Source organism: Artemia franciscana, chromosome 16 (assembly GCF_032884065.1).
Source record: "Artemia franciscana chromosome 16, ASM3288406v1, whole genome shotgun sequence".
In the NCBI taxonomy this organism is placed as follows: Eukaryota; Metazoa; Arthropoda; class Branchiopoda; order Anostraca; family Artemiidae; genus Artemia; species Artemia franciscana.
This window is the reverse complement of record NC_088878.1, coordinates 32,608,427-32,634,482: the sequence shown is the minus strand read 5'-3', so window position 1 is coordinate 32,634,482 and position 26,056 is coordinate 32,608,427. Positions and strand designations below refer to the sequence as shown.

At 35.7% G+C, this 26,056-nt stretch overlaps 1 protein-coding gene across 2 annotated transcripts in view; it reads left to right on the top strand.

Annotated features, from left to right (window-relative positions):
• Positions 1–26,056, top strand: part of LOC136037356 (choline transporter-like protein 2) — a 113,602-nt gene that overhangs the window by 30,959 nt on the left and 56,587 nt on the right. The window contains exons 4-7 of one of the 2 annotated variants that reach the window (XM_065720051.1): positions 11,021–11,204; positions 17,331–17,479; positions 21,798–21,839; positions 24,819–24,984. In XM_065720051.1, coding sequence (XP_065576123.1) covers positions 11,021–11,204; positions 17,331–17,479; positions 21,798–21,839; positions 24,819–24,984 — 541 coding nt within the window. The remainder of the gene's footprint in view (positions 1–11,020; positions 11,205–17,330; positions 17,480–21,797; positions 21,840–24,818; positions 24,985–26,056) is intronic. The other variant, XM_065720052.1, reaches the window with a different exon arrangement.

Sequence of the window (26,056 nt, the reverse complement as noted above, 5' to 3'; positions counted from 1 at the left end):
TTTATAATGTCAACTGAGAAATTCTTTTTTTATTTATAATCTTGTTATGTTTCAAGTTCACAATCTTTAATGAGAAAACGGTAATCTTGTCCTGCACTTTAAAGAATTTTTTCATTATTTACGATTCAAAGTCCGCTTAAGTGGCTTGTAAACTTGACCACCTAGTGGCTTGCAATTCAAAAGACCCCTTTGGTGGCTATGTAAACAGATAAATGAAAGAATTTCCTTTCTGTTAATTGTAAAAACTAAATAAAGAGATAAAATTAAATCCGTTAAAATTAATCTAGAATTGGGAGAGCAGGAAACTATTCCAGAAGGGAAGGGCATAGGTCTGAGAAATGTTTTTCCCCAAATAACGTGTCATTTTTTTTCACAATCAATGTAAGGTGTCGTGCTTTTTTCGAAAGGGGGATTGCAGGGGGATAAGTTTCTGTTTATAAAGAATAGTTAATTGAAAACACTTTACAATCTAGATTATAATCTTGAAATCATATCTGCTCAAAGATAGGACCAAGGGATCTATCCCTAAGAAAATTGATGGAAACTGAGACTAGAAACGTCCTTGTTGATATTATAGACCTTTTTCCCCTAGAAAAAGTCATATTGGTGTTTGTATTTAGACCTATTTTCTTTTAAGTGGTCTAGCACACAAGTTGAGTGGCGTCTCTCACTAGATCTAGGAAATGGCAGACCGTTTAAGTGGTCTAGCACACAAGTTGAGTGACTTCTCTCACTAGATCTAGGAAACGAGAACCCACAAAAAGAGAACAGAAAGATCCCTCCCCCCAATTTCACACAGTTCCTCTAGATTTGTCAGGAAAGTTCAGCTAGCTTTTTCGCCTTTAATTAAACTCCTTTAATTAAAAGATTCTGACGTCATAGCTATAACAATTCACTTACACGCTAGTGTTTAAACTAGTTGATTATGCAAGCTGTCCGGATTTAAGCATGTGTTTTATCCGATTGAATTCTAACTGATTTAGCTGTTAACTCTTTGAACTCTAATGCAATACTGAATTAGATATGGCTATCCACCATCTATCATTCATTCTAGTTTTATTTTTGGGACACAACTGAGGGGTGGTATTCTTTTGACATGCTCAAGCCACCACAGTTGTTGACATTTGACTTTTTTGACTGTATCATGAAATATCAGCTGTCTGTTTTTTCTCGTTTGTCACGTGGTTGGTGTAATTTATCTTTGTTATAAGCGAAGGCATCACAGCTTTAACACAAGGGCGCTGTGCTTGCCTTTTTATGGCATTTGATATTAACCAAGTGACATATAGCAATCGCAAATTCTGTCGGTCTGTCGGTCCCGGTTTTGCTACTTTAGGCACTTCCAGGTAAGCTAGGACGATGAAATTTGGCTGGCGTATCAGGGATCGGACCAGATTAAATTAGAAATAGTCGTTTTCCCGATTTGACCATCTGGGGGGGGGGGAGTGGGGGCCCGTTAATTCGGAAAAAATAGAAAAATTGAAATATTTTTAACTTACGAACGGTTGATCAGATCTTAATGAAAGTTGGTGTTTGGAAGGATATCATGTCTCACAGCTGTTATTTTAAATCCCGACCGGATCTGGTGACATTGGGGGGAGTTGGGAGGGGGAAACCTAAAATCTTGGAAAACACTTAGAGTGGAGGGATCGGGATGAAACTTGATGGGAAAAATAAGCACAAGTCCTAGATACATGATTGATATAACCGGAACGGATCTGCTCTCTTTGGGGTAGTTGTGGGGGGGGGGTTAATTCTGAAAAATTAGAAAAAATGAGGTATTTTTAACTTACGAACGGGTGATCGGATCTCAATGAAATTTGATATTTAGAAGCATATCGTGTCTCAGAGCTCTTATTTTAAATCCCGACCGGATCTGGTAACATTGGGGGGAGTTGGGAGGGGGAAACCTAAAACTTGGAATACACTTTGAGCGGAGGGATCGGGATGAAACTTGATGGGAAAAATAAACACAAGTCCTAGATACATGATTGACATAACCGAAACAGATCCGCTCTCTTTGGGGTGGTTGGGGGGGGATTAATTCTGAAACATTAGAAAAAAATGAGACATTTTTAACTTACGAAGGGGTGATCGGATCCCAATGAAATTTGATATTTAGAAGCATATCGTGTCTCAAAGCTCTTATTTTAAGTCCCGACCGGATCTGGTGATATCGGGGAGAGTTTGGGGTTTGGGAACCTAAAATCATGGAAAACGCTTAGATTGGAGGGATCGGAATGAAATGTGGTGGGAAAAATAAGCAGATGTCTTAGATACTTGATTTACATAATTGGAATGGATCCGCTCTATTGGGTATTTTTAACTTACGAAGGAGTGATCGGATCTTCATGAAACTTCATATTTAGAAGGACCTCGTAACTCAGATCTCTTATTTTAAATCTCAACCCGATCAGGTGTTATTGGGGGGAGGGGAGTTGGGGGGGGGGCGGAAATCTTAGAAAATACTTAAAGCGGTGAGATCAGGATGAAACTGGATGGGAAGAATAGAAACCTGTCTAAGATACGTGACTGACATAACCGGACCGGATCTGATCTCTTTGGTGGAGTTGGGGGGGTAATTTTGAAAATTGAGGTATTTGTAACTTACGAAAGGGTGACCAGATCTTAATAAAATTTGGTATTTAGAAGGATCTTGTGCTTTTAAGCTCCAATTTTAAATTCCGACCAGATCCTTTGACATTGGGAGAGTTGGAGGGAGAAACCGGAATTCTTGGAAAACGTGAAAATGGGGTATTTTTATCTTACGAATAGGTGATCGGATCTTAATGGAATTTGATATTTAGAAGGAATTCATGTCTCAGAGCTCTTATTTCAAATCCCGACCAGATCTTTTGACATTGGGGGGAGTTGGAGGGGGAAATCTTGGAAAATACTTGGAGTGGAGGAATCGGGATGAAGCTTGGTGGATAGAATAAACAAATGTCCTTGATAAGTGATTGACAGAACCGTAATGAATTCGCTCTCTTTGGGGGAGTAGGGGGGAGGTGTTCAGTGATTTGGCGAGTTTGGTGCTTCTGGACGTGCTAGGACGATGAAAATTGGTAGGTGTGTCAGGGAGATTCACAATTTGACTTGATAAAGTCGTTTTCCTAGATTCGACCATCTGGGGGGCTAAAGGGAGAGGAAAAATTACAAAAAATTAGATATTTATAACTTACGAGTGGGTGATCGGATCTTAAGGAATTTTGATATTTAGAAGGACATCGTGACTCAGAGCTCTTATTTAAAATCCTTAACGGCATTAAGCCTCTTATTTTCCTTTTAAATCAATCTATTGATTCACAGAATTTTGTTAGAGCTCATACCATATGATCTCTTGGCTCTTAGCTCTTCTTGCCTCGTCACAAGTGTCATATGAGCTCTTAGCTCTTGTTTCCTCGGGATCCCAAGTATCCCAGCATACACAAATTAAAACAGGAAACAAAACATCTTTTGTTTTATTGACTGAAAAATATCCCAAGACTCAAATTATTAGTCACAATCCTTATCAAATCGTTATGCAGATTAAGTCTCGGACAAGGAGAAACCTACTCGCTGCTAAAAATTTCTTTTTTACTCGAGATATTTATCGTGCCTAAACCAAGTACGATTAATAGAAACTGTGTCTTTTTTTATTTGTGAGTTTCAAGTTTTCACTTGTAAAAAGTATATTTGGCGACACTGAACCTAGTTTCGTTTAGAGGTAAGGTGTATGAAAAGATTTCAGCTATGATGTTGCGGAACCCAGGTTTATTGCAGAGCCATGTATTCTATATGTTTCAAACAATGCTTTTTGGTATGGGGACTGTTTGATGTCCAATACTTAATTATCTACGTGAATATAATTCGATGAGAATTCAAGTATCTGTAAAATTTGAGTCTTAAGAACGGCTTTTCCTACTACATGTATATCCCGTGACAATTATCCAGGTTTCAAATGGCCAACAAAAGAATAAGTCAACGTGAAAAAAGGCTGCTTCGAATCATTGTAACAAGTTGCACCATCAAAGCTATTTTGTATTTTTCATAATTTGGAAAATTTTATATTGGGGGTTTTATTAGTACTGTAAGAAAAGATAAGATAAATCTTTTAGCAACTATCATAAGCCCGAAATCCAAATTGGTGTCTTTTCGTTCTTAAAGGAGAAAATGGAACTTAGAATTGGGATTAGTAATTTAGTTAATTGTAGATATAGTTCAACTCTGGGCAAGGTTTCAAAACGATCTGATTGTCTACGGACTCTACACCTTAACATCCAAGGCCTTTCATCATCTCTGGATCAGCTAAAACTTGTATGCAAAGATTCTTCACGTCCCGACGTTTTAGGCATTTGCGAAACGTTTGTTACAGAGCAAACGGATTTATTACTGGAACTACCTGGATACAACTGCGAAAAAATACATAGCAAAAAGTTGAGTAAAGGAGGATTGGCACTGTATATCTCCGACGCGATTCCATACACGGTCCGACACGATCTTTCTAAGAACATTGAAGGAGTTTTAGAATCACTTTTTGTTGAAATTAATCCTGGTAAATCTGGAACTTTGATCATTGGAGAGGTATATCGTTCCCCTAGTGGGGCTTCGGTGACTTTTCTGCAGATCCTTCGTGAAATCCTTGAAGCTATACAGAACCAGCCGTGCGAAACGGTTGTCATGGGTGATTTCAATGTCAATCTCCTAGACTACGAGGGTTCGTTTCCTGCAGACTTCAAATCCGATATGCTTGCATCTGGACTACTACCATCAGTCACTATACCTACAAGGGTTACTAAGAAATCAGCAACTCTGATTGATAGTATATTTTCGTCAATGACATTTCAGAATAGCTTCGTTATTGTTAGTGATATATCTGACCATTTCTCAGTTTTATCAGATCTTTTGTTGCCGAATATGCAGTCTCTACGGTCTAGCCCCTCAACATCGCCTTACTTTGTTATGGAAAAGAACCTTGAAGCTTTAAAGACTAAACTGCAAGAATGTTCATGGGAATTTATAGATGAAAAAGATGACTTGGACTCTAATTTTGACAAATTTTACTCTAAAGTAAAAGATTGTTTTATAGAATGCTGCACCAGAAGACCTTCTAATCAGCCTCGAAGAAAAAATCAACCTTTTAACCTTTGGATGACAGAAGGACTTCTGACAAGCTCTAGCCGCAAACTCTACTGATGAAAAAGATACAAAAGTTCTCCTTCAGCTCGTCACCTACAAGAATTCAAAACTTATAAGAGTTTATTCAAATCATTGATTCCCAGAGCGAAAAGCTCGTTTTATGCGTCAAAGTTTCTGGAGTGCAAAACGGACATGAGAAAAACTTGGAAAGTCATCAATTCTGTCATTAAACCATCATCTCATAGTCCTGACATTCCAACGAAGCTTGATATTGACGGGGTACTGATCGAGGGCCCTTGTGAGATTAAGAACTCTCTTGCATCATAATTTGCTTCAGTTGGTGAAAAGACTGTCAAGGGACTTGGTGGAAGCGCGATTTCCCTCGCACAAGATCAACATCTCAAGTTCATGGGACCCCCTTGCCTTAAATCTATTGTTATAGAGCTTGTATCAAGGAGGCACACTCGTGCCTCTATAAAGAGGCGACACACGACAATGTTAAGCGATCTTCGGTTCCAGTGGTCGCAGAGGGATTGGAAGGGATGCATTTCGTAGCCCGAGCTCCAACTAAGAAACCTGCAAAATTTCATCCTCCTCCAACTTTTCCTTCATGGGGAAAATCTGGCCGAAAGTTTCGACCCGTCAACCCCAGCCCCCCTTTAACGTTGTTCGATCGGGACAACGACAACGATTCACAGGTTAAGGTCCCCTAGGGCCCAGGAACTTATCCGCGAAATTTCAGCTCGATCCGATAACTCCTTCCCTGTTTTCCAGAAACCACGCATAGCCACTTAAAATTCATTTTCTTTTTTTTCCTAGACGCCTACAGGTCACATCCGACATCGGATCTGGGTGTACGAAGACTCATTCGATGCGGAATTCTCCGAGTAATTTTCCTGGAAAGTTTCATAGGAAAATCTTAACCCCCAGAAAGTTTCGACCCTCCAACCTCCCCCTTTTAACGTTGTTCGATCGGGCTGAAATTCACAAGTTAAGGTCCCCTACGGCCCAGGAGCTTATCCGCGAAATTTCAGCTCGATCCGATAACTCCTTCCCTGTTTTCCAGAAACCACGTATTAGCTACTTAATTAACGCATTTCTCTCCATAAGAGCCCATGTTAATTTGAAATTTTTAAAAGTTATTGAGAAGTTATATTTACACACATGCAAGTGACTAGCTCAGTCGGTAGAGCGTCGGACTTTTAATCCTCGGGTCAAGGGTTCAAGTCCCTTACGGGCGGTTTTTTTTCACAACATCAAAAAAAAATTTGATAACACCTGGACAGCTTATCTATTGAGAGATAACAGAATATTAGCTTCTTATGAGCAAAAGAAACATTTCGGTCATTCTATCTATTTTTTATTTATTTTATACAATGATTTAAAAGCGGGGGGGGGGGGAGGGGGGGCGGCAGCCTCCCAAGTTCCTCTCCTAATTCCTGTATGAGGAGTACAGGAATTATTAAATTACATCCAACATGGATTGTAGAAAAAAGTACAGAAATAATATGAAAAAAACTTCGTTTTCTTAAAGAGTTAAAGAGGCTGCGTCCCAAAGTCGAACCTTAAAACGTACAGGAATTAGAAGAGGCAGTTGGGGGGCTGCCGCCCCCCAAACCCCCAGCTTTTAAAGACTCTTTTGTACAGGTTTTTTTTTGTGGGGGGACTTCATTGTTACTAATTACTAGTTTCGGCGCAATGGTTCTCCTGTCCTCTTGTGTTTATCATTTTTCGAAGTTATTCCATTATTCATTCATTTCAGTTTTTTGTTAATTAAAAGAGGGCCTTTCCGAAGCCAAGAGCGGGGGGTTAGCAAAAAAACAAAAAACCTCTTTAGATTCTGGAAAAATACCAGCCGCTATTTTCCTTGATGTGCGGAAAGCTTTTGATAGTCTTACTCATAAGATCCTTCTTGATAAACTGTCTCGTATAGGAATACGAGGTTCAGCCCTATCATGGTTCCGTTCTTATTTACATGATAGAACGATTTCCATGGACCCTGACTCACTAAAGTCCATTGGTGTAGACTATGGAGTGCCACAAGGATCGATTCTTGGTCCTACTCTGTTTTTAATATATATCAACGATTTATTTAGAACGGTAAAGAACCCGATTCCTTCTGCGTGTTGTACTCTATGTCACGAAAAGGAAAATACGGTGGGTTCTTCTGATATTCTGCCATTCCCCCCCCCATGAAGATTTAGTTGCCTTCGCTGACGACAGCAAATATCCTATGTGCTGAAGCCACGGAACAAGCTTTAGAGGTTACACTTCACATGCTTATGGAGCGGTCTTACCACTAGTTGGATACTAACCGACTTGCTTTAAATATCGCTAAATCACACTTTCTCATATTTTCTAGAACTGGTAAGGTATGCCCGTCCTTATCAACTATATCTACCTCGAAAGGACCTTTGTCTCGACCTAACGTAAGATACGTGCGTTTCCTAGGAATTTTGTTGGATGAGAATCTTTCTTTTCGAAACCACATCAAGATAGTCCAAGCAAAAATATCACGTAATCTTGGGATTATTCGGAAACTTAAACACATCTTCCCTGGATCTATTCTTCGGACCCTGTATTTTTCACTCATTCAGCCGTATTTAACTTACTGCAACTCGATTTGGATGTCTACTTTCCAGTCTCTGCTCCATCCGATTAAAGTAATTCATCAAAAGGCTCGTTGGTTAGTTAACGAATTTAATAAAGGTCATCGAAAAGTGCTTTTGAATACTTATGCACTCTACGTTGTCTCTTGCTCTTCAATGATTTTCAAGTGTCTTCATGGTGAACTGCCTCGCTGTTTCAATTCTTTCTTTCCCGATTTAGTTAATTCAAGGAGCTCTTATAATCTACGCAATAAAGACCACCTACTATTACCTCAAACTAAGACTGTCAGATCAGATTTTAGTCCCCGAATAGCATGTAGTAAAGTATGGAACAGTCTCCCTGATAATGTCCGTAGCATTCATTCGTTTTATGCCTTTAAAACCCAATTAAAAATATTTTTCGTTGATAAATATAATGGGGAATAAATTTGAGAATAAATTTATTTTTGAATTGGTTTGAATTAATATTGTTATTTGTTTAATATTATGATGAACAATGAGGGTAGGGCGACATCCCTAGTTGCTAGGCTTGAGCACGTTTATTTATTTAATTTTAATTGTTGTGATTTTGTGTTGGTGGGAGATGGTGTGGACTTAGATTTGAATTTCGAGGACGAAGTGGTAAGTAAAAATAACATAAAGTTATTGAATTGGATTTATTGTTTTTGTAAGAAGAGACTCTTTATTTGGTACTTATTTTTGTTTTACCCCTATGTAACGGGCCATGGAGCCTTGTAGAGGTAGAGAGTTATTGTTGTCCATTTATTTTGATGTTAATAAACTGAGCTGAGCTGACGTAAATCAACAATTCACACAGTGTTATAAATCATAGTTGCAATCTGTGTTCAATTAGAAAATATCATAAAAAAACTTCTACAAAATAAACTTCTCGGGTGGAGCTCAAATTTAATATAACCTACATAAACTAATAGATTTAATTATAAATCAATAGATTTTTGTTATAAATTTCGCTGTATTTTATTTCTTATTTTGTTTGGATTCATGTGTTTGCAAGTGTGTTTAAAACAGAAAGAAAGCAAGTCCACTGATAAAATATGTTCGTCAGTCCTCTGTATCATATCTGAACAGAGTAGATATCATAGGCAGCAATAGCGCTGCCTAAGTAAAGATCGATGTTGGCACACTGGATCATTTATTTTTTTCGTATTGTATCGTATTTATTGTATCATATTGACTTAAGTCCTGTAGTGGTGCAATGGGTTTAGTCTCAATCTTGAAATACGGGACACATAATTTAAACTCAGCTGCGGCTACATACTGCAGGGCTAGGAATTTCATTCCAGTGATAAGATTATGCGAAAGCGCCTCTATACTAATCCAACAAGAAGAAGTATTGAATATAAAAACAAACAGAAAAGGTTTTTCTTAGGGTTTTTAGTCGCCTAGTGTCAGCATATTCCTTTCATGGTTGCAGCAACCTAATCTAAAAATAGTGGTAAAAAATAAATAAAATTTTTTCAACAGAAACAAGAAGTTAAAAAATATACACAAACATGAAAAATAAGAACTCAAAACTAGAAAGGAAAGAAAGGGAAAAATACTACAAAATATGTAATAATGAGTCTTCTGGTTGCAGTTTTTATGAAGGCGTTAATTTTATCGTCACTAAAACAATTTTTATATTATAGAAGAAGTTTAACAAAGTGATTGTGTTAATATGTTTGGCAAATTTCCAATTTTGGCCTGATTATATCATCTATGTCAATTCAGTTTTAATCTGGCTCAATTCCAGCATTACAGTTTGGATTTATTTCTATTAACCCACTTGGCCCTAATCATTCTAAACAATGCTTTTCAATTATACTATTACTTCCTATAAATAAAGACAAACTTTAGAATTGGAACTTTAAATATTAACCAAACTTTAGGGGTAGTTTTGATTAAATTTTAATCCATAGTCCGTTGATTTTTCAATCATCACCTTAGTGGAGGCGAATAAAATAATTAAAAAATGAGTATAAGAGCATAAAAATGATTAATTTTGCTTCTTGATGATAGTCTATAATTCATATTAAGACAGAACTAAGGTTGATATAGATTAAGGGCAATTTAAACACCGAAAATGAATTTTTTAAATCTATATGCTGTAAAGCACACATTTTATTGTAATTAAGTTTAGGGATTAGTTATATGAGGATGTTTCTGCCTAAAGTTTTTTTTCTTAATACATTTATAAAAATTATATATTTTCTCAAAATTTGTTGGTGTCATTCTTCTTCTTCTCACAATAAAAAGAAAAAGGCGATCCTGCACTACCTCAAGTTTATAAGACTTTAAATAGCAGATGGAACAAAGTATAGGTGTTCACACATTTTTTCGTGCTGGTCAGAGCAGCAATTGGCTGGTAGGCTCACTTGTTACAGCTGGCTTTAATTAGTAGGCCTCTCTAGAAATATTTGAAAGGCTTTATGAGTAATTTTTTTAATATTAAATGAAGCCTATAAAATTATTAAAGCCTATTAATTGTATTATATATCTGACGTTAATGTCGACTGCGCATTATTGATATCCTGTTATATAGCTTAAATGCTAAATATGGAGGTAAGAAATTAAAAATCTTCATTGTAGTTCTGTAATATATATGATTTGATAGATTTTGATGTAAAGGACTAGACTGATAATTGTCACTACACAAATAGCAGTTTGGACGAAGACATAAAAAGAAAAAAAACATGTGCCCCGCTATTTCAGAGAACCTTTCCTCTCTCCCCCAACATATTTCCCCTTTCTCCCAGCACAAACATCGAAGTCCCCTTAAAAAAGAGAAGTAAAAACAGTAATTTCTTTAAACTGTTAAATCGATCCTCCAGCTGTGAAAAATAAAGAGTGCACTTGCCAAACTATTAAACAAACTTATTGAATATCGTGTGATTGTTTTCAGATCTTTGATTGGCGGAGAGTGGTGGACAAACACCAAAAATATAAAATAAGATTACCAAAAGTTGCCCTGGGTTTAATATTCAAATATCGGCAACTCTGGTAACTGCCAGCCTTTAAGTGATCGAAATTAATCAACGGTAACCCCCCTCTTTGTAGCCAGTTATTCAGATGAGGATGAAATTGAAGGGGAATTTGATAATAGAAAAGGAAGCTTGATATTAGAAGTTATATATGTAGGATTTATCTTACGCGGGAAGGGAGGGGGAGGTCTAGGTTAGTCGAACCATCCAAGGTGTATGAAATTCAAGCAAGATGGATGACTTCCAGCATGACATGGCAATGAATTAGAATGGTTAGAGTACGTGAAATGCAGTATTGATTTTTTTTTTTAGGTTTGTGTTGAGAAGTGTCCTGCTGAAACTTTTGTTCCCATTCCTGAACTTCTCTCATCAGATGCAGAAGCAGAGATAAAGAAAAAGCTTATTTGTCATGATGGGACTGATGTTGAAGGATCTTCCCTTAGTGATTTGATCATTGGTGAAAAATGTGCACCTTATTATGTTAGAATGGTTTCAAGTAAGTACAGGATCTTCCAAATACAGTGCTTGAAAATACTTATATTTCATAAACTGAAATAATTATATTTGCAGCATTTTGTTTATGACAACATAAAAGGGCATAGGAGTCTATATATATTTATATAGGAACCTTGTATATTTGCACATTAGGGGGGAGGATAAAATATGGCGGTTCTGCATTAAAATGTCTTAGGTACAAGTATTCTGCATATTATGAAATAAAAATTGTTTCCTGACTTCAAACTGTCCAAATACTTCATCCTCCCTCCTTTTACGTGCGAATATATAGCCAAAATTATATATATCCCATCTATTCTGTCACTTGTCTTTGTCTTGTCTCACGATAAGTTGAAAGAAACTAACGAAGAAACCGGTTGTTCTTGAGTTTTACACAGCGTAATTTTGAGTGAGTGGCGTATAATACACAAGTACCAAAATTCTTTCTCCCTACGGAAAATAATAAAAAAATACAATTAAAATTCTCAAATTTGGGAAACCTTATTTTCCACGGTGGGTACTTTCCGCGGGGGGGGGGGGGGTTTATTTTCCACAGGGTGATGTTTTCCACGGGGGTGGGTGGTATTTTTCTGGGGGGGGGGGTAAACGCCGGCAAATATAGGAACCGGTGCACGTCTGGCTGCAATTCTGCATTGCTCGACACCTGGCAAAAGAAAATAAGCGGCCCCATTCCTGCCCTCATTCCGCCCTATAATCTCTGGCCTCATTCTGCCCTGACCTCATTCTTTCCAGATGTGCTGCAGCGCGGACCCCTAACATAGAATACCGATTGTCTAAAAATGGGAACCTGATATTAAATTAGCTTAAAATTAGCCTAGTATGAATGGGCGTTACATTAAAAGATAATTTATTATGAGGTGTTTGGTAGAAGCTGAGGTAGAACTACAATTGTACATTTTAAAGATGTCATTGCGCAAGCCTGTTCGTCAGGCGAATTTCTAATCTTGCAGTTTTTTTTTTTTTTCAAAAATTGAGGTAAAATTTTGGCTAGGTTAGGTTATTTTTAATTTATACATAGTTTCTAAAGTTTTTTTTTATAAAATTATTTTTATCAATTAAGTTTAATAATTAGGTTATTTATTATTTTTGGTTAATTTTTGTTAGGTTATGTTTGGACAACAGAAAAGAGTAGGCCTATCAGAACGGTTCTAGGCTTTTATCCCCCCTGCGGCGTTTACTACCCTTCAGGAAACACTCCCCCACGTGGAAAATAGTCCCCTCCCCCGAGAAAAAATTCCCCTCCCGCGGAAAATACCCCCCCATGGAAAATAAGGCTTTCCAAATTTGAAATTTTAATTTGAGTTTTTTTTGTTCCCGTAGGGAGAAGGAATTTTGTACTTGTGCATTATGCGCCACTTACTCAAGTTTACGCTTCGCTAGTTTCTTTCAGCTTAGCGTGAGACAAGACAAAGATAAGTGACAGAATAGATGGGAAGTATATAATTTGGGCTATATATTTGCGCATAAGGGGGGGGGGGGAAACATTTAGACAGTTTGAAGTCAGAAACAAATTCTTACTTCGTAATATGCAAAACAGTTGTACCTAACACATTTTGCACGTAGGCCCGCTATTCTTTAACCCCTCCCAATTATGCAAATGTATACCCCAAATTTGTTTCTAAAGCAATGAAGAAATTGACGAAGAAATCGTTTTGTTCTCGAGTTTTACACAGCATGAACTTGGGTGTGACGTATATTACTCAAGTACCGAAATTTTTCGTGGAGATAGAGCTGGATTTCCCTGTATTATTTAAAAACGATCATTAATTAAATGAATTTTTTTTTTTTAACTGAACGTAAGGAGCGACATTAAAACTTGAAACAAACAGAAATTATTACGTATATGAAAGGAGTTGCTCCTTCCACAAGACCTTGCTCTTTACGCTAAATTTTTGAGTTTTTGTCCTAATTCTGTCTTGAATTAAAATCGGAATTATAATTCTGTCTTGGTCACATGGCAGGTAAACATTGATGAGCACACAATCTCCAAATTTTGTTGCAATGAAATTGTCGTTAGATTTATAGAAGGCAGGTGAAAGATCTGACAAACTTTGCTTGATAATGCAAGCTAGACCGGCCGAGGGTCTCCCTCTGGTGCGCCGGGCATTAGTGGTGAACACAAAATGCGCACTACTCCTTCGCAGCGAATTGACACTGACAGCGTGAACAAAGTATTTTTTCTTGGAACTTGTTGCGTGTTGATTTTTGTTCGTGAAACTTGTTGCATATCAATTTTTGGTTTTCGTGAAAGTTTTACATTAATTTTTTTTAATTGAAACTGATTTTGTTCATGAAACTTATTACATGCCGATTTTTGTTCGTGGACCTTGCTGCGTCCTGATTTTTGCTCGGTAAATTTGCTGCATGTTGATTTTTCTCTTCGTGAAACTTGTACATTGATTCTTCTCCTCGTGAAACTGATTTTTGTTCATGGAACTTGTTGCGTCCTGATTTTTTTGTGAAACTTGTTACATATCGATTTTCCTGTGTGTAAACTTGTATATTGATTTTTTGCTTTTTTGAAACTGATTTTGTTCATGAAACTTGTACTAGGTTTGGTTATGTTTTTGGCGGGTTTTTTAAATAATGCTGGGAAATCTGGCAAGCCCTTCACGGAAAATTTCCTTCCCTCATAAAAGATTTCTCCATGGAAAGATCCTCCCACGGAACTGTTTTTTTGGTTACTCAAAAAAAAAACTAGAACTTTTAATTTGTTGTCGAAGGAGCCTTCTCGCGATATTCTAGGAACACTGGGTCGATACTATCACCCCTGGGAAAAAACAAAAACGAATAAACACGCATCCGTGACCTTTCTTCTGGCAAAAACAAACAAACAAAAATCTACATTTTTGTAGATAGGAGCTTGAAACTCCTACAGTAGGGTTCTCTAGATGTTTTCCAGACAAATTGCCTATGGATTCTTCTGGGTACCCGGCTGACTGATTGTATTTCAAACAGTAGACGGTTTATGGTCCAATCTCGCTTTCTAGGGCTACAATGAGAGGCTAGGTTACGATCTGTGAATGAAGGATGACAGATTGCCAAAGATTGTCCTCCGTCTAGGGCTAAACGTAAAGCAGGTCGTCCGCGGTTGGGGTGGGAGGATGACATAAAGAAAGATTAAAGAAAATGAGGGCTTCCTGGGAGGGTGTGCAGAGGAAGGCTTTGAATAGATTGGGATGGAGGAGGAGTGTGCGTAGCTCTGTTGACCTTAGGCGGTTAGGCGCTGCGCTGAATTGTTATTAGTTGCAGTAGAAGCATTGAATATTATAAATATGTTAGTAACAAATTCTAAATTTTTGAAAACGTCAGTGCCGGCCCGGAAGTATTACGGTTTCTGTCAATTTTTCATGTGGAAATGTTCCGGCCGAATTATCCGGGGGGCTATTTTCCGCGTGTTTTAATTTCTGGGAAATAATTTCCACGGAATGGGGCATTTCTGGCGTGATTGAGAAACTGATTAGAGATTAGAGTCTTATTCAAATCAAATGAGAATTTTTCAGGCTGAATCGTCCGCAAGCAATTTTACAGGGAGGAGGGATTCTCGGCGAGAATGGAATCGTCTGAAGGAAATCTGACGGTGGGAAGGTTTACGTTGGATGAAATTTCACCGAAGGGGATTTCCGTGAGGGGAGGGTTGCCGTCTCCACATATGAATCGTGTCCTCCTCCTTAACACCTTGCTCTTTACGCTAAAGTTTGACTGTTTGTCCCAGTTTTTTAAGAGCGTTTACTGAAACACGGGGTTTTTATTAGAATTGGAAGCTTTTTTAAAAGTGTTAGCTTTTTTAAAAGTGTTAGCTTTTTTAGCGTAGAGAGTAAGGTAATCAGGAGGGACAACCCTTCATACAAGGAATAAATCTTCCAAAATTAATTTGCAACGTTTGTTTTAATTTTTCATGGACGGTGAGCGAAATTCGAACCTGCATTAGTTGAAAACGTTCAGAAATTAAATAAAAAAAACAGTCTTTTTTTAACTGAAAGTAAGGAGCAACATTAAAACTTAAAACGAACCTACATTATTCTGTATATGAAAAGAGGTTATCCCCTCCTTAACGTCTCACTCTTTACGCTAAACTTTTCATTGTTTTAAAAAATAGAGTTGTGACAAAAAGTCAAACTTTAGTGTAAAGAGTGGGGCATTGAGGAGGGAACAGCACCTTTATATACGGAATAATTTCTGTTCGTTTTAAGTTTAATTAAAAAAAAGAAAAGCCTATTGCCTATTCCTTACACATAGCATTTGCTAATCGAGAGTAAACAGACATTTTTCAGGAGGCGAATTTACTCTGGGGGAATTTTCAGTGGTGAGGGTGTGGGGAATGCCCCCTCTCAAATGCTTTGCTCTTTGCGCTAAAGTATGACTTTGTATCCCAATCCTTTACGAATTAAAAGTGATCGCAAGGTTGGTTAAATTAGAATAAGATAGCTCTTCAAACATTCTAAATAACGGTAGCGTGAAGAGCGAGGCATTGTGGAGAGGGTATCCTCACTATATCGTGATAATTTCTGTTCGTTTTTAATTTCGATCCTTACTTTCAGTTGAAAAAACCTGCTTTTTTGTTTAATCACTTAACGGCACAAACAATTTTCAGGGGGAAAACATTGAAATGCCGATGATTTTGAATAGTCGAAATTGGTTCGCTTTGGATGCGTGAGCTAATTGCCTATAGGCAGTCAGACTACCTCTGCATCGCCTTTGTCAACTTAGTGTTAATCAGCCACGCAAGGGGAGAATGTGACGTAAATAATGCAAATAAGGTATAAAATTTTCTTGGGGTTCTGACCATAACTGATATGAGTCTGATGGCAGAATTTTAGTTGTAATCGCTTGAATTCATGGAGGTGTTTCTCTCACATTTGGAAAATCAGCTATTTTCTCGGGTTCGTAGCTTTTGATGAGTAGCATTAAACTGAATAAATTTTACATATTTGGAATCAGTATAAAAAGCCGATTCTTTTTATGCCATTAATTGTTATCACAATTCCTTTTATTAGAGTTTCGGTTCCTTCTGGGCCGAGTCGCTCCTTATTTAAAGTTCATTACCACGAACTGTTTGAAAATCATTAAAAAAAAGCATGATGTATTAGTAAAGAAATTCATTTTCATTGGGATTAAATTGAAAACATTATTCATTTGATTTTTTATATTGTCCTATAGCTTGGAAATAGTTTATAAACAAAAATGTGAAGAGAAAAAGAGGCATCTTTTATCAAGGAAAAGGCTCATTAAGAACAATTTTTTTTTAGTTTTATCCGTTATGACCTTTTTTAGCCTGGGAAAAAGGGTCTTAATGTGTTCCCAGGTTGATACTCTTACGACATTTTCGTATAAACCGACTTCCCTATCCGAATTACCTAATATGGCATCAGAGGCGGTTTTAGGGGAAGGATAGCGGGAGCCCTTGCCCCAGGCATCTAAAGTTTAGGTTTCAAAATTTTGAAGAAATAATCTAACGGTTATAATCATTTTGTAATTTTTGAGATTTTATTTTTATTAAAATGAAGTACATAGCGCAGTTAATAAGTGAAAATATTTAATAAATCATTAACTAACGAATAAAACAAAAATAAATTACAAATAATTAAATAATAGTAATTGAAATAATTAATAATAATTCAATTAAACATAAATTATAATAACCAAATAATAATAATCAGTAATAATTATAGATTATAATTATAGAATATAATTATATTAAAATAATTATAAATAATAATCAGATTAAAACATAAATTATTAATCAATTGATGAATGGAAAATAATTTTGTTAATAACTGCAAATTTTGGCCTTTAAATTCTGTGGGAGACAGAGGGGGGGGGGGCAATAAAAATTTTGCCCTTGGCGCATGCCACTATATGACATACGCATGTAGAAATATGCAATAATTCAGCACAGACCTCTTATTCTGTACAGGTCGTGAGACCAAAGGCAAAGTATTCTTAGGTAATTCCTCTGTTAGTCTAGCTCTGCTTGACAGACAAGAATAAGACAAATGCTGACATATAAGGATAAAACCGAAACAAAAAGTAAAGTGGTCTTGAATACTACTATGAATTTTTTGAACGACTATAACATATTTTCTGTAAGCAATTTTTTTTTCAGTTGGGAATAGATGTGTTCCGTCCCTTCCATACAATGTCAATGAGAAGAATGAGCTGATCGCTGATGCAAACAATAACAAAGCAAATGTCACTTATGGGGATCTGATGTCCGGCACTCAAAAGCTTGCCTCCATTTTAGGGGCCAAAGACGTAAGTTTTGTAGTGTTTTTAAAGTTTTAAAGTTTTTTGTTTTGTTTTTTTAATTCAAAAAAGATGTAAGCATTTTTTGATAGCCTTTTTTTCAATTTCTAATTTAACTGAAATACTTTTAGAGGTTTTAGGACAATGAAGCGATCGAGTTTTGTGCATGCATAAGTAAATGAAGAAAAGAAAACACATCTTTTGTTTTTAGTGTCGATATTTAGCTAAGCTCTTCTAAGTTGATCGGCAGGTTTCTTAGAAAAAAAAGAAAGAAATCTGCTCTGCGTGTGTCCAGTCTGTCAAACAAGTCTTAAGAACGATGTAGTAGAATTATGTGTATATTGACATAGCGGATAAAAGGTAATTTATTGTTTATGTAAAAACACTGAAAAACATTGGTAAATGTACTGTCAGTGACATCTCTTAAATTGTGTAGCAAATATAGAAAAAGACTTGGAAAACTATGGCAAATGATTTGTGATGCAAACAACAACAAATGAATGTCACTAATGGGGATATGATGTCAGGCACTCTTTTGCATCTATCTTGGGGGGGGGGGGAGGGTAAAAACGTATTTAAGGAGACGGTTGAATCTTGTGCATGCATCAATCAATGAAGATTATTTTTTTTATAGATATTCTCAGTGTCAGTATATAGCTAAGCTCTTCTATGTCGATTTACAGGTTTGTTAGAACTGTAAAACAAGCTAACATGTCTTGTGTAAGTCCGTTTCTTCAGCAAGTCTTAGGAATTGTCTTGTAGAATTTAGGTTTTTAATGGTACAGGGAATAAACACTCTTTTTTTGTAATCATAGAGACTTTAAAATCCATAGATAAATGTATATTTTTCGACAGTGCTTTACTCATTTAGCAAATGTAGCAATTGTAAAATACTGTCCATATGATTCCTGATGGAAACAATAACAATGAAAATGTCCCTTATAGAGATTTGATGTCTTAGATGGAGACACCTGTCATTAAAAAGCTTTCATCCTTTTTGGGTGCCAAAAATATAAGGAATAAAATTGACTAAATCCAGCTGAAACACTTAGAGCTTCAAAGGACTTGATTGAGTTTCTTTACATTCATCTATATGTAATATCTATATGTAATATCTAATAATATGTAATATCTATATGTAATATCTAATATATGTAATATGTAATATCTATATGTAACATCTATATCTATATGGTGGGAAAATTAGTTGTCATTCTCTATGTCAATTCATCCATGTAATATCTATATGTAATATCTAATATATGTAATATGTAATATCTATATGTAACATCTATATCTATATTGTGGGAAAATTAGTTGTCATTCTCTATGTCAATACATCCATGTAATATCTAATATATGTAATATCTATATGTAACATCTATGTCTATATGGTGGGAAAATTAGTTGTCATTCTCTATGTCAATACATAGGCAAGCTCTCCAAAGACGCTCTGTAAGTTTATTAGAAATTAAAAAAAAGGACGAAAAGTCGCTATACCAGCAACAAATCAGAATTCCTGGATTAGTAATTGATCTATTTTGAAGATAGATTGATAAGCTTTTCTTGAAAAGACTTGATCGGAGCTTGAATCTCCGTCTCTATTTTACATTTTTAATCTTTAAATAGTTTGCTTATGATGATTGTGACGATTTTAGACGATGATTATGATGATTGCATAAATTTTTGTGTTAGTTTCGTGTGAAAAGACTTGTTTAAGTGCGACATTTTGAATTTAACGTATCGTAACGCTAACTCGTATCGTTACGTTTAATGTATCGTAATATTAACGTGTCGAACACTCATCATAGAAAATTATTTACATATTGCCAAGGACACTAAAATCTTCCTGGTATATATAAGTTTCGTTTTTCTAGAAAATACTAAAAACGGCCCAGTTGAGCTTGGATATGTATTGATACCGCAATTGAAAGCTAATTTCCACCACCGCCCTCTTTGTTGCGCTCACGTTCACTAAAAGTTTTGTAGCTACTTGGCAAATCTAAAAATATGATTTGTGAAAACCTGTGTAAGTCATGAAAACAGAACTGAATTTCTACCCTATTGCATTTTCACCCTAATTAGCAAGCTGTTCACTATGCTTTCTTCTGTAGTAATCTTGATTAGTTACTGTCTAATTTTCTTGTTAAATAATTTCTTTATATGCTAAGATCGGAAGGCATTTTCTCTTTCATGATTGTAAATGGCAATAAAATGTAATCCCTTCTTAATTAAATTTAATATACCTAGGAAAAAGGATTGTTACAAGCATGGGAGCCACTATTATAATAATACTTAGGCTTTTTCTTAGAGAATTATCCAAACTTGCTTAAAAACTAAGAAAATGCTCCTAATTTCGCATGTTTTTTGTGTCAATCTAACAAAAAATGCAAAGCCAGTTCTAAATATCCAATTTAGCAGATTTACAAAGCTGTATCTCATCTTTTCAAGATAGCGGCGTGGTCCTTCGAGTTTAATATTAAAATATACTCAAAAAATAATATATAAATAATTTTTAAAATGTAACAGTAAAGTATATAATAATATATAAAAATATAATAATATAATATATAATGATAGATGAAAGTGTGTAATAAATAATACATCGGCTTTTTCTTAGAAAATGATATAAACTTGATTAAAAAGTAAGAAGTTGTTCTTAATTTGGCATGTTTTTTGTCTTGTTTTCATTGTATCACTCTAACAAGAAATGCAAAGCAAATTTCAAAAATAAATTATGGCAGATTGTTAAATCTAAATATCAGCTTTCTAAGATAGCGAAGCTGCTGTCTTTAAGTTGAAACAGCAAAGCCTTAAGATAGTGAAAAAATAGTATATGAATAATAGTTAATATGCGATCATCTAATATATGATAATTTACAAGACATATAGAACAGAAAAAAAAAATAATATTATTCAATTATATAAAGTAAATGTAATAATAATATATAATAGCAATAAATAATAAACTGACACAGGGGATATAAACCTTATGGTCCATGACTGATAACATGAATGTGAATTTATCTACCATTTTATCTACCATTTATCTACCATTTTTATCTACCATTTATCTACCATTAAGGGTAACGCTTCTTGATTTCTTATTGGCAAAAAAGAGGTCTTTTGACAAAGAATATTACAGTGCAACCTTGAAATCTTTTCCAGGCATGACTTTCATAACAAAATTGGTTTCAGAAGTGCTTAATCTCCCCTCCTTCCAAAAAAATGTAACCTGCCTTCATTATTCAATTTTAATTACAATAAGATTAAAATTTTACATGCCAGAGTCACCGCAGTACGGTCGACCAAGTAGAGAACAGTGTGGTTTCCATTTATTTTATTCCTCGGCCACTTCATATGGAAGGGACGGTCCTAAGGGAATAAGATAAAAAAAGAATGGCTAACTTAATCTGACATTATGAATTTTAGTTCCCAATTTAAAGGGTCGAAAGTGATAGCCCGCTTTTGAACCCTTTTTTGCACCCTGGTACCCCTGTTATCCCCCTACACGTCGGATCATTACTTTTAGATTATTTTTTCTCTCAGATTCATAGATAGGTTCGAAAACTGTCCTTCCATGGAGGATGTAACCCACAAAGCCTTGAGGGCATTGGCCTAAAAGTGTAATGTTGCATTCATCTGAGATACATTTTATTAATAAAGGTGGGGATGTTGCGCCTTGCTAAAATCAGAATCATGCAATAATTTTAAACCTGTATGACTAGAGGCACTGATTGCGTTATGACCCTTCCAAACACTTTCAAAACTTTTGTAAATAATATTGACCCAAGCCACTTTGGGTATAGTTTTTTAGGGCCTTAAGATAAAAGTGGAAAGATAGTATGAAATTTGATTAAAAACATCTCATTTTTGTGAAATAGCAAAATTTAATTAAATTGGAAATATAATACAATTTCAATGCTAGGTAGCAGTTTCCATACTAGAAGTAACCTAGTAGGCGTGCATTACTACCTTTTTTCTGTTAATTAAATCATGCATATAAGCCCAAAGACCGATAATCAAGGGTATATATTAGAAAGGAGGATTGCAAATGTATTTTTTTTCTTTCTTAATTTTTATTTTTAATTAAGTTTTATCTTTATCTTCGCTGGCCACCTTCCCTGGAAAATACCTTCGATGGCCACCGTTGAAAATTTTGCACGCTTCTGACATTAACCATGATATTCTTCCAATAACAAAGCAATTTTTTGTTTCTGTAGTCTATGTAACTACCACTCAGATCTCTTTCTTTCACTTGCCTGTCTCCTCCTACCTTCCTTTTTTCTGAATTACTTAACCTAATAATATTTTCTTCTTAAAACAGAGTGACGACCCTGACGCCACGTGGCTAACTACTACTATACTGGTAATCATGGCTTTTGATGTGGCTTTTGATATGTGGAGTTGGTTTACTATTTTAGCAAGGTTGAACGTTTAAACGTAGTGACGTAAGGTCTTAACTCTAGCACTTATGAATCACTAACGGTGGCAGGTATTAATTATCACTTTGTCTGAATGTATGAAAATGGTAGATGGTGAACAATGTTCACTTTCCCTCTGTTTTTAGACTAGATCTAATGTTTCCTCAAAGAGAAAAAGCTCTTTTAACCAAGACCATTAATTGGGATATATAGTAGCAATGGCTGTCCATTTATACCAGGGCCAGATTTAAATTTTGACGCTTCTAGGCCTAAGCGTTTTCGCTGCTCCGTTTTTGTAAGATTTTTGGGGATAATAGAAAGTACTGAACCGAACACAACTGATGGGCAAAAGTAACGAAAGAGAAAGATCATACCGGACTCTCAGCTGTCATTCTTGGGAGACATCTGACAGTATAAGTGGCCATGGAATTCCTATTTAATTTTAAAATCACTTTTGTGTGATTTTAAATTAGAGGCGTCCTAGCCGAGTGGATTGGTGCGCTGGATTTAGGATCCTTTGTCCGAGAGGGTGAGTGTTCGAACCCTAGGGTAGTTGTTTAGTTTCGTCACAAGCTGTCTAAACTAGAAACTATGCTGCGAAGCAGCATAGTTTCCATACTATAAAACTTAGAAATGCTAATTCCAGAAGCGGGTCCATTTCTGGTTGACCCTCCACCTCCATGGGGCAAACTAAAAATGCGTAAAGTGGGCTTACTTACAGGTAACATTACCTATAGAGCGAAGCGTATTAGTTCGTGAGCCCCGTGGGCAGCGGGGCGAGGTCTGTATTCTATATTTATTAAATAAATATAGAATACAGACATCGCCCCGCTGCCCGCGGGACTCATCGACTAATATGCTTCGCTCTATAGGTAATGTTACCTGTAAGCAAAATCGGATGTTTGTTTTGTTCACAAACAGCTGGCTAGTTTACACTCGAAAGTGTGAAGTGAACCATCTTGGATATGAACATTAATGGATGTGTGAGTTTTTTTAATTATCTTTTGACTTCCTAATATACAGAAATTACCAGTGATAACTGGAACTAGTATTTGAAATATAATTTCGTTCATATTGTACAACCCCAACTTTTCCTTCGGCTTCAAAACCCTGCCCACTTTACGCATTTTCAGTTTGCCCCATGGAGGAGATGGGTCAACCAGAAATGGATGCACTTCTAGAATTAGCATTTCTAAGTGCTCTAGTATGGAAATTATGCTGCTTCGCAGCATAGTTTCCACTTTAGATAGCTTGTGACGAACCTAAACAATTACCGAACCCTAGTATACCCAGTTATTTAGTTCGGGACGGGGGTCAGTAGCTTGACTATATAAGCTCAGCCAGAGTTGATCCAGCTCTAAACAGGTACCAGGAGAAATCTGGGGAAGGTAAACAGGAAGGGTGTGCGAAAGCACAGGATGATTGGCCCCCATCCTACTTTGATGATAAATCACAGCAGCCTACTTTTTGTTAACAAAAAAAATCACTCAGTGATAATTTATTGTGCCCCCTAGCATCGTGTGCCCTTGCGCCCGGGCCTATTGATAAATCGTGGCCTGGTTGACAGAGAAATTCAGAGAAAGTGTCTTAGTTTCTGTCTTAAAATTGTATGACGTCACTACATATGCTTTGTTTGTTTTAACCGCCTCCAAAGTGTCGCACTAACAACATGCTTTGTCTTTGCTATCTTATGCTGTCACAAAAAGAATAATAAAAATGTCCTAAAAATGTCACAAAAATAATGTTAAATTTTTAAGTTCATCTAAGCTCAAACATGCTTGCTTTTTCAATATCCATTCGCTTGGAAAACTATCGAAATCTTTGGAATTCTAGTGATTTATATGCCAGTATAATGTGTCCTTATATCTTCTTCTTGTTTCGATCATTGTGGAGAGGGTTTGGCATAAACACCGAGAGACATTTTATGGCCCTGCGGTGAGCTGAGATAAACTCCGGGCTTCGTTTTACCAAGCAGCGATCAATTCTACTATGGTAACACAGTACTGATGCGTTCTTAAGTAAAAATGTGGGGAACACTCTAGATGGCAGACTTTTCGCTAATGTGGAAAGTAGTAGGGTTATGACATTGAACCTTTGAAGAGTGAACTTAGGACCCAAGTTATGCCCGAGAAATTATTTTCAAGTTGTTTTCTCCGTTCTTTCCCTATTTTTGAGCTTAAAAAATTGTAAAAAAGACAGATTCTTGCCTGTTTTAGCTTTGCGAAAAAACATGTATTTTATTTACTCAATTTGGGTATGAATTCGCTTTTCTTTTATTCTAAGTTTTAAGACATAGTTTTAAGAATTTTTTTAACATTATATAATTACTTAACATTATAAAAATCATTCTTTAACGTTATATAACTTTAACTTTATAACTTTTATAAACTATTATTATAAACTTTTATAACTTTTATTGAGTTTATAACTTTATATAACTAATATGACTTTATCTTTATAACTTATATAGATTATTATTGTAAATTTTTATAACTTTCATTAACTTTATAACTTTTCTAAACGTTTAGCACTTAAAATATTATATAACTTTAACTTAAAAATAATTCTTTAACATAATAAATTGTTCTTTAACATTATATAAATCAGAAATTAACAAAGATATAATCGTTAGACTGTTTCCATGGACCTCGTTTCTGCTTAGCTTTATTTCTAAAAAATTACCATTATAAGACTAATTTTGTCAAAGTCCGACAAAGACTAATTCCCTCCGGGGGTGTTACTGAAGTCAGCCTGCCAATGAAACCAAAGTAGAATAATATTACTAGTATATAAAATGATTTTAAAAGTAGTTTAAGTCAATTATATTGATATGTAATTAATTTTATTTTATTCAACTAAAGTTTGTTGTATTCGTTACAAGAATAAACGTAATTAAATATAAAACAAATGTTGTCTATTTGCAGACCGCTGCTCGAGTGTGTAAAGACCTTATGGAGTCTTGGTGGATAATTTTGTCTGCTTTTGTCATCGTGATGATAACCTGTCTTTTATGGATATTTATTATGAGGTTCATCACTGGAACTATGGTCTGGATCTCAGTCGTGGTATTCTTAGGACTCCTTGTTTTTTGTAAGTATTCATTGTCGGTGCAATGCACATATTTGACGTGAAGAAATATTTAGAATGTTTATAGGAGTTTTTTTTTTTTTTTTTTTTTTTTTTTTAGGGGAGATATAATGTATATGGAATAGAATTTAGTTAAGAGAGAATGTCTTGAGTTGCCTAAAGTTTCTTGCATTTTCTACGTAATTCCTATTTGTGAGGGAGGAAGTCTAGAATTTGGAAGCTGAAAAACGTTCCTGTTTTCTGACGTTGTTACCGACATATTTGACGTGCAAACGTCTTCAGACTCTCGACAGGAGGTTTTATATTTTTCTATGGGAGGTAAAATTGGTTTGGAATATAATTTATTTAAGCTAAAATGTCTTGAATCGCCTATAGTTTCTAGACTTTTCTGTGTATTTCCCATCTTTCAGGAAGGTGAGGAAGTCTAAGGCTTGAAAGCTGAAAAAGGTCCCTGTTTTCTCTCGTTGTTACCGGCAGATATGACGTGAACTTATGTTTAGACTGTCGACAAGAGGTTTTATGTTTTTTTTTCTATAGGAGGTCTTATGTGTTTGAAATAGAATTTATTTAAGCTGGAATGTCTGGAATTGCCTATAGTTTCTAATGTTTATTAGAATAGGATGTATTTAATTTTGTATGTCTTGAATCGCCTATAGTTTCTAGGCTTTTCTGCGTAATTCCCATTTGTGAGGAAGGGAGGAAGTCTAGGTTGGAAGCTGAAAATATTCCTGTTTTCTCTCGTCGTTACCGACATATTTGACGTGGAAAAATATTTAGACTCTCGACAGGAGGCTTTGTACTTTTCTAGGGGAGTTCTAATGTGTTGGGAATCGAATTTTTTATAAGCTGGAATTGCCTATAGTTTCTAGTGTTTATTGGGATAGGATGTATTTGATTTTTTATGTCTTGAATCGCCTATAGTTTCTAGGCTTTTCTGCGTAATTCCCATTTGCGAAGAAGGGGAGGAAGTCTAGGGCTTGGAAGCTGAAAAAGGTTCCTGTTTTCTCACGTCGTTACCGACATATTTGACGTGGAAAAATATTTAGACTCTCTGCAGGAAGTTTTGTACTTTTCT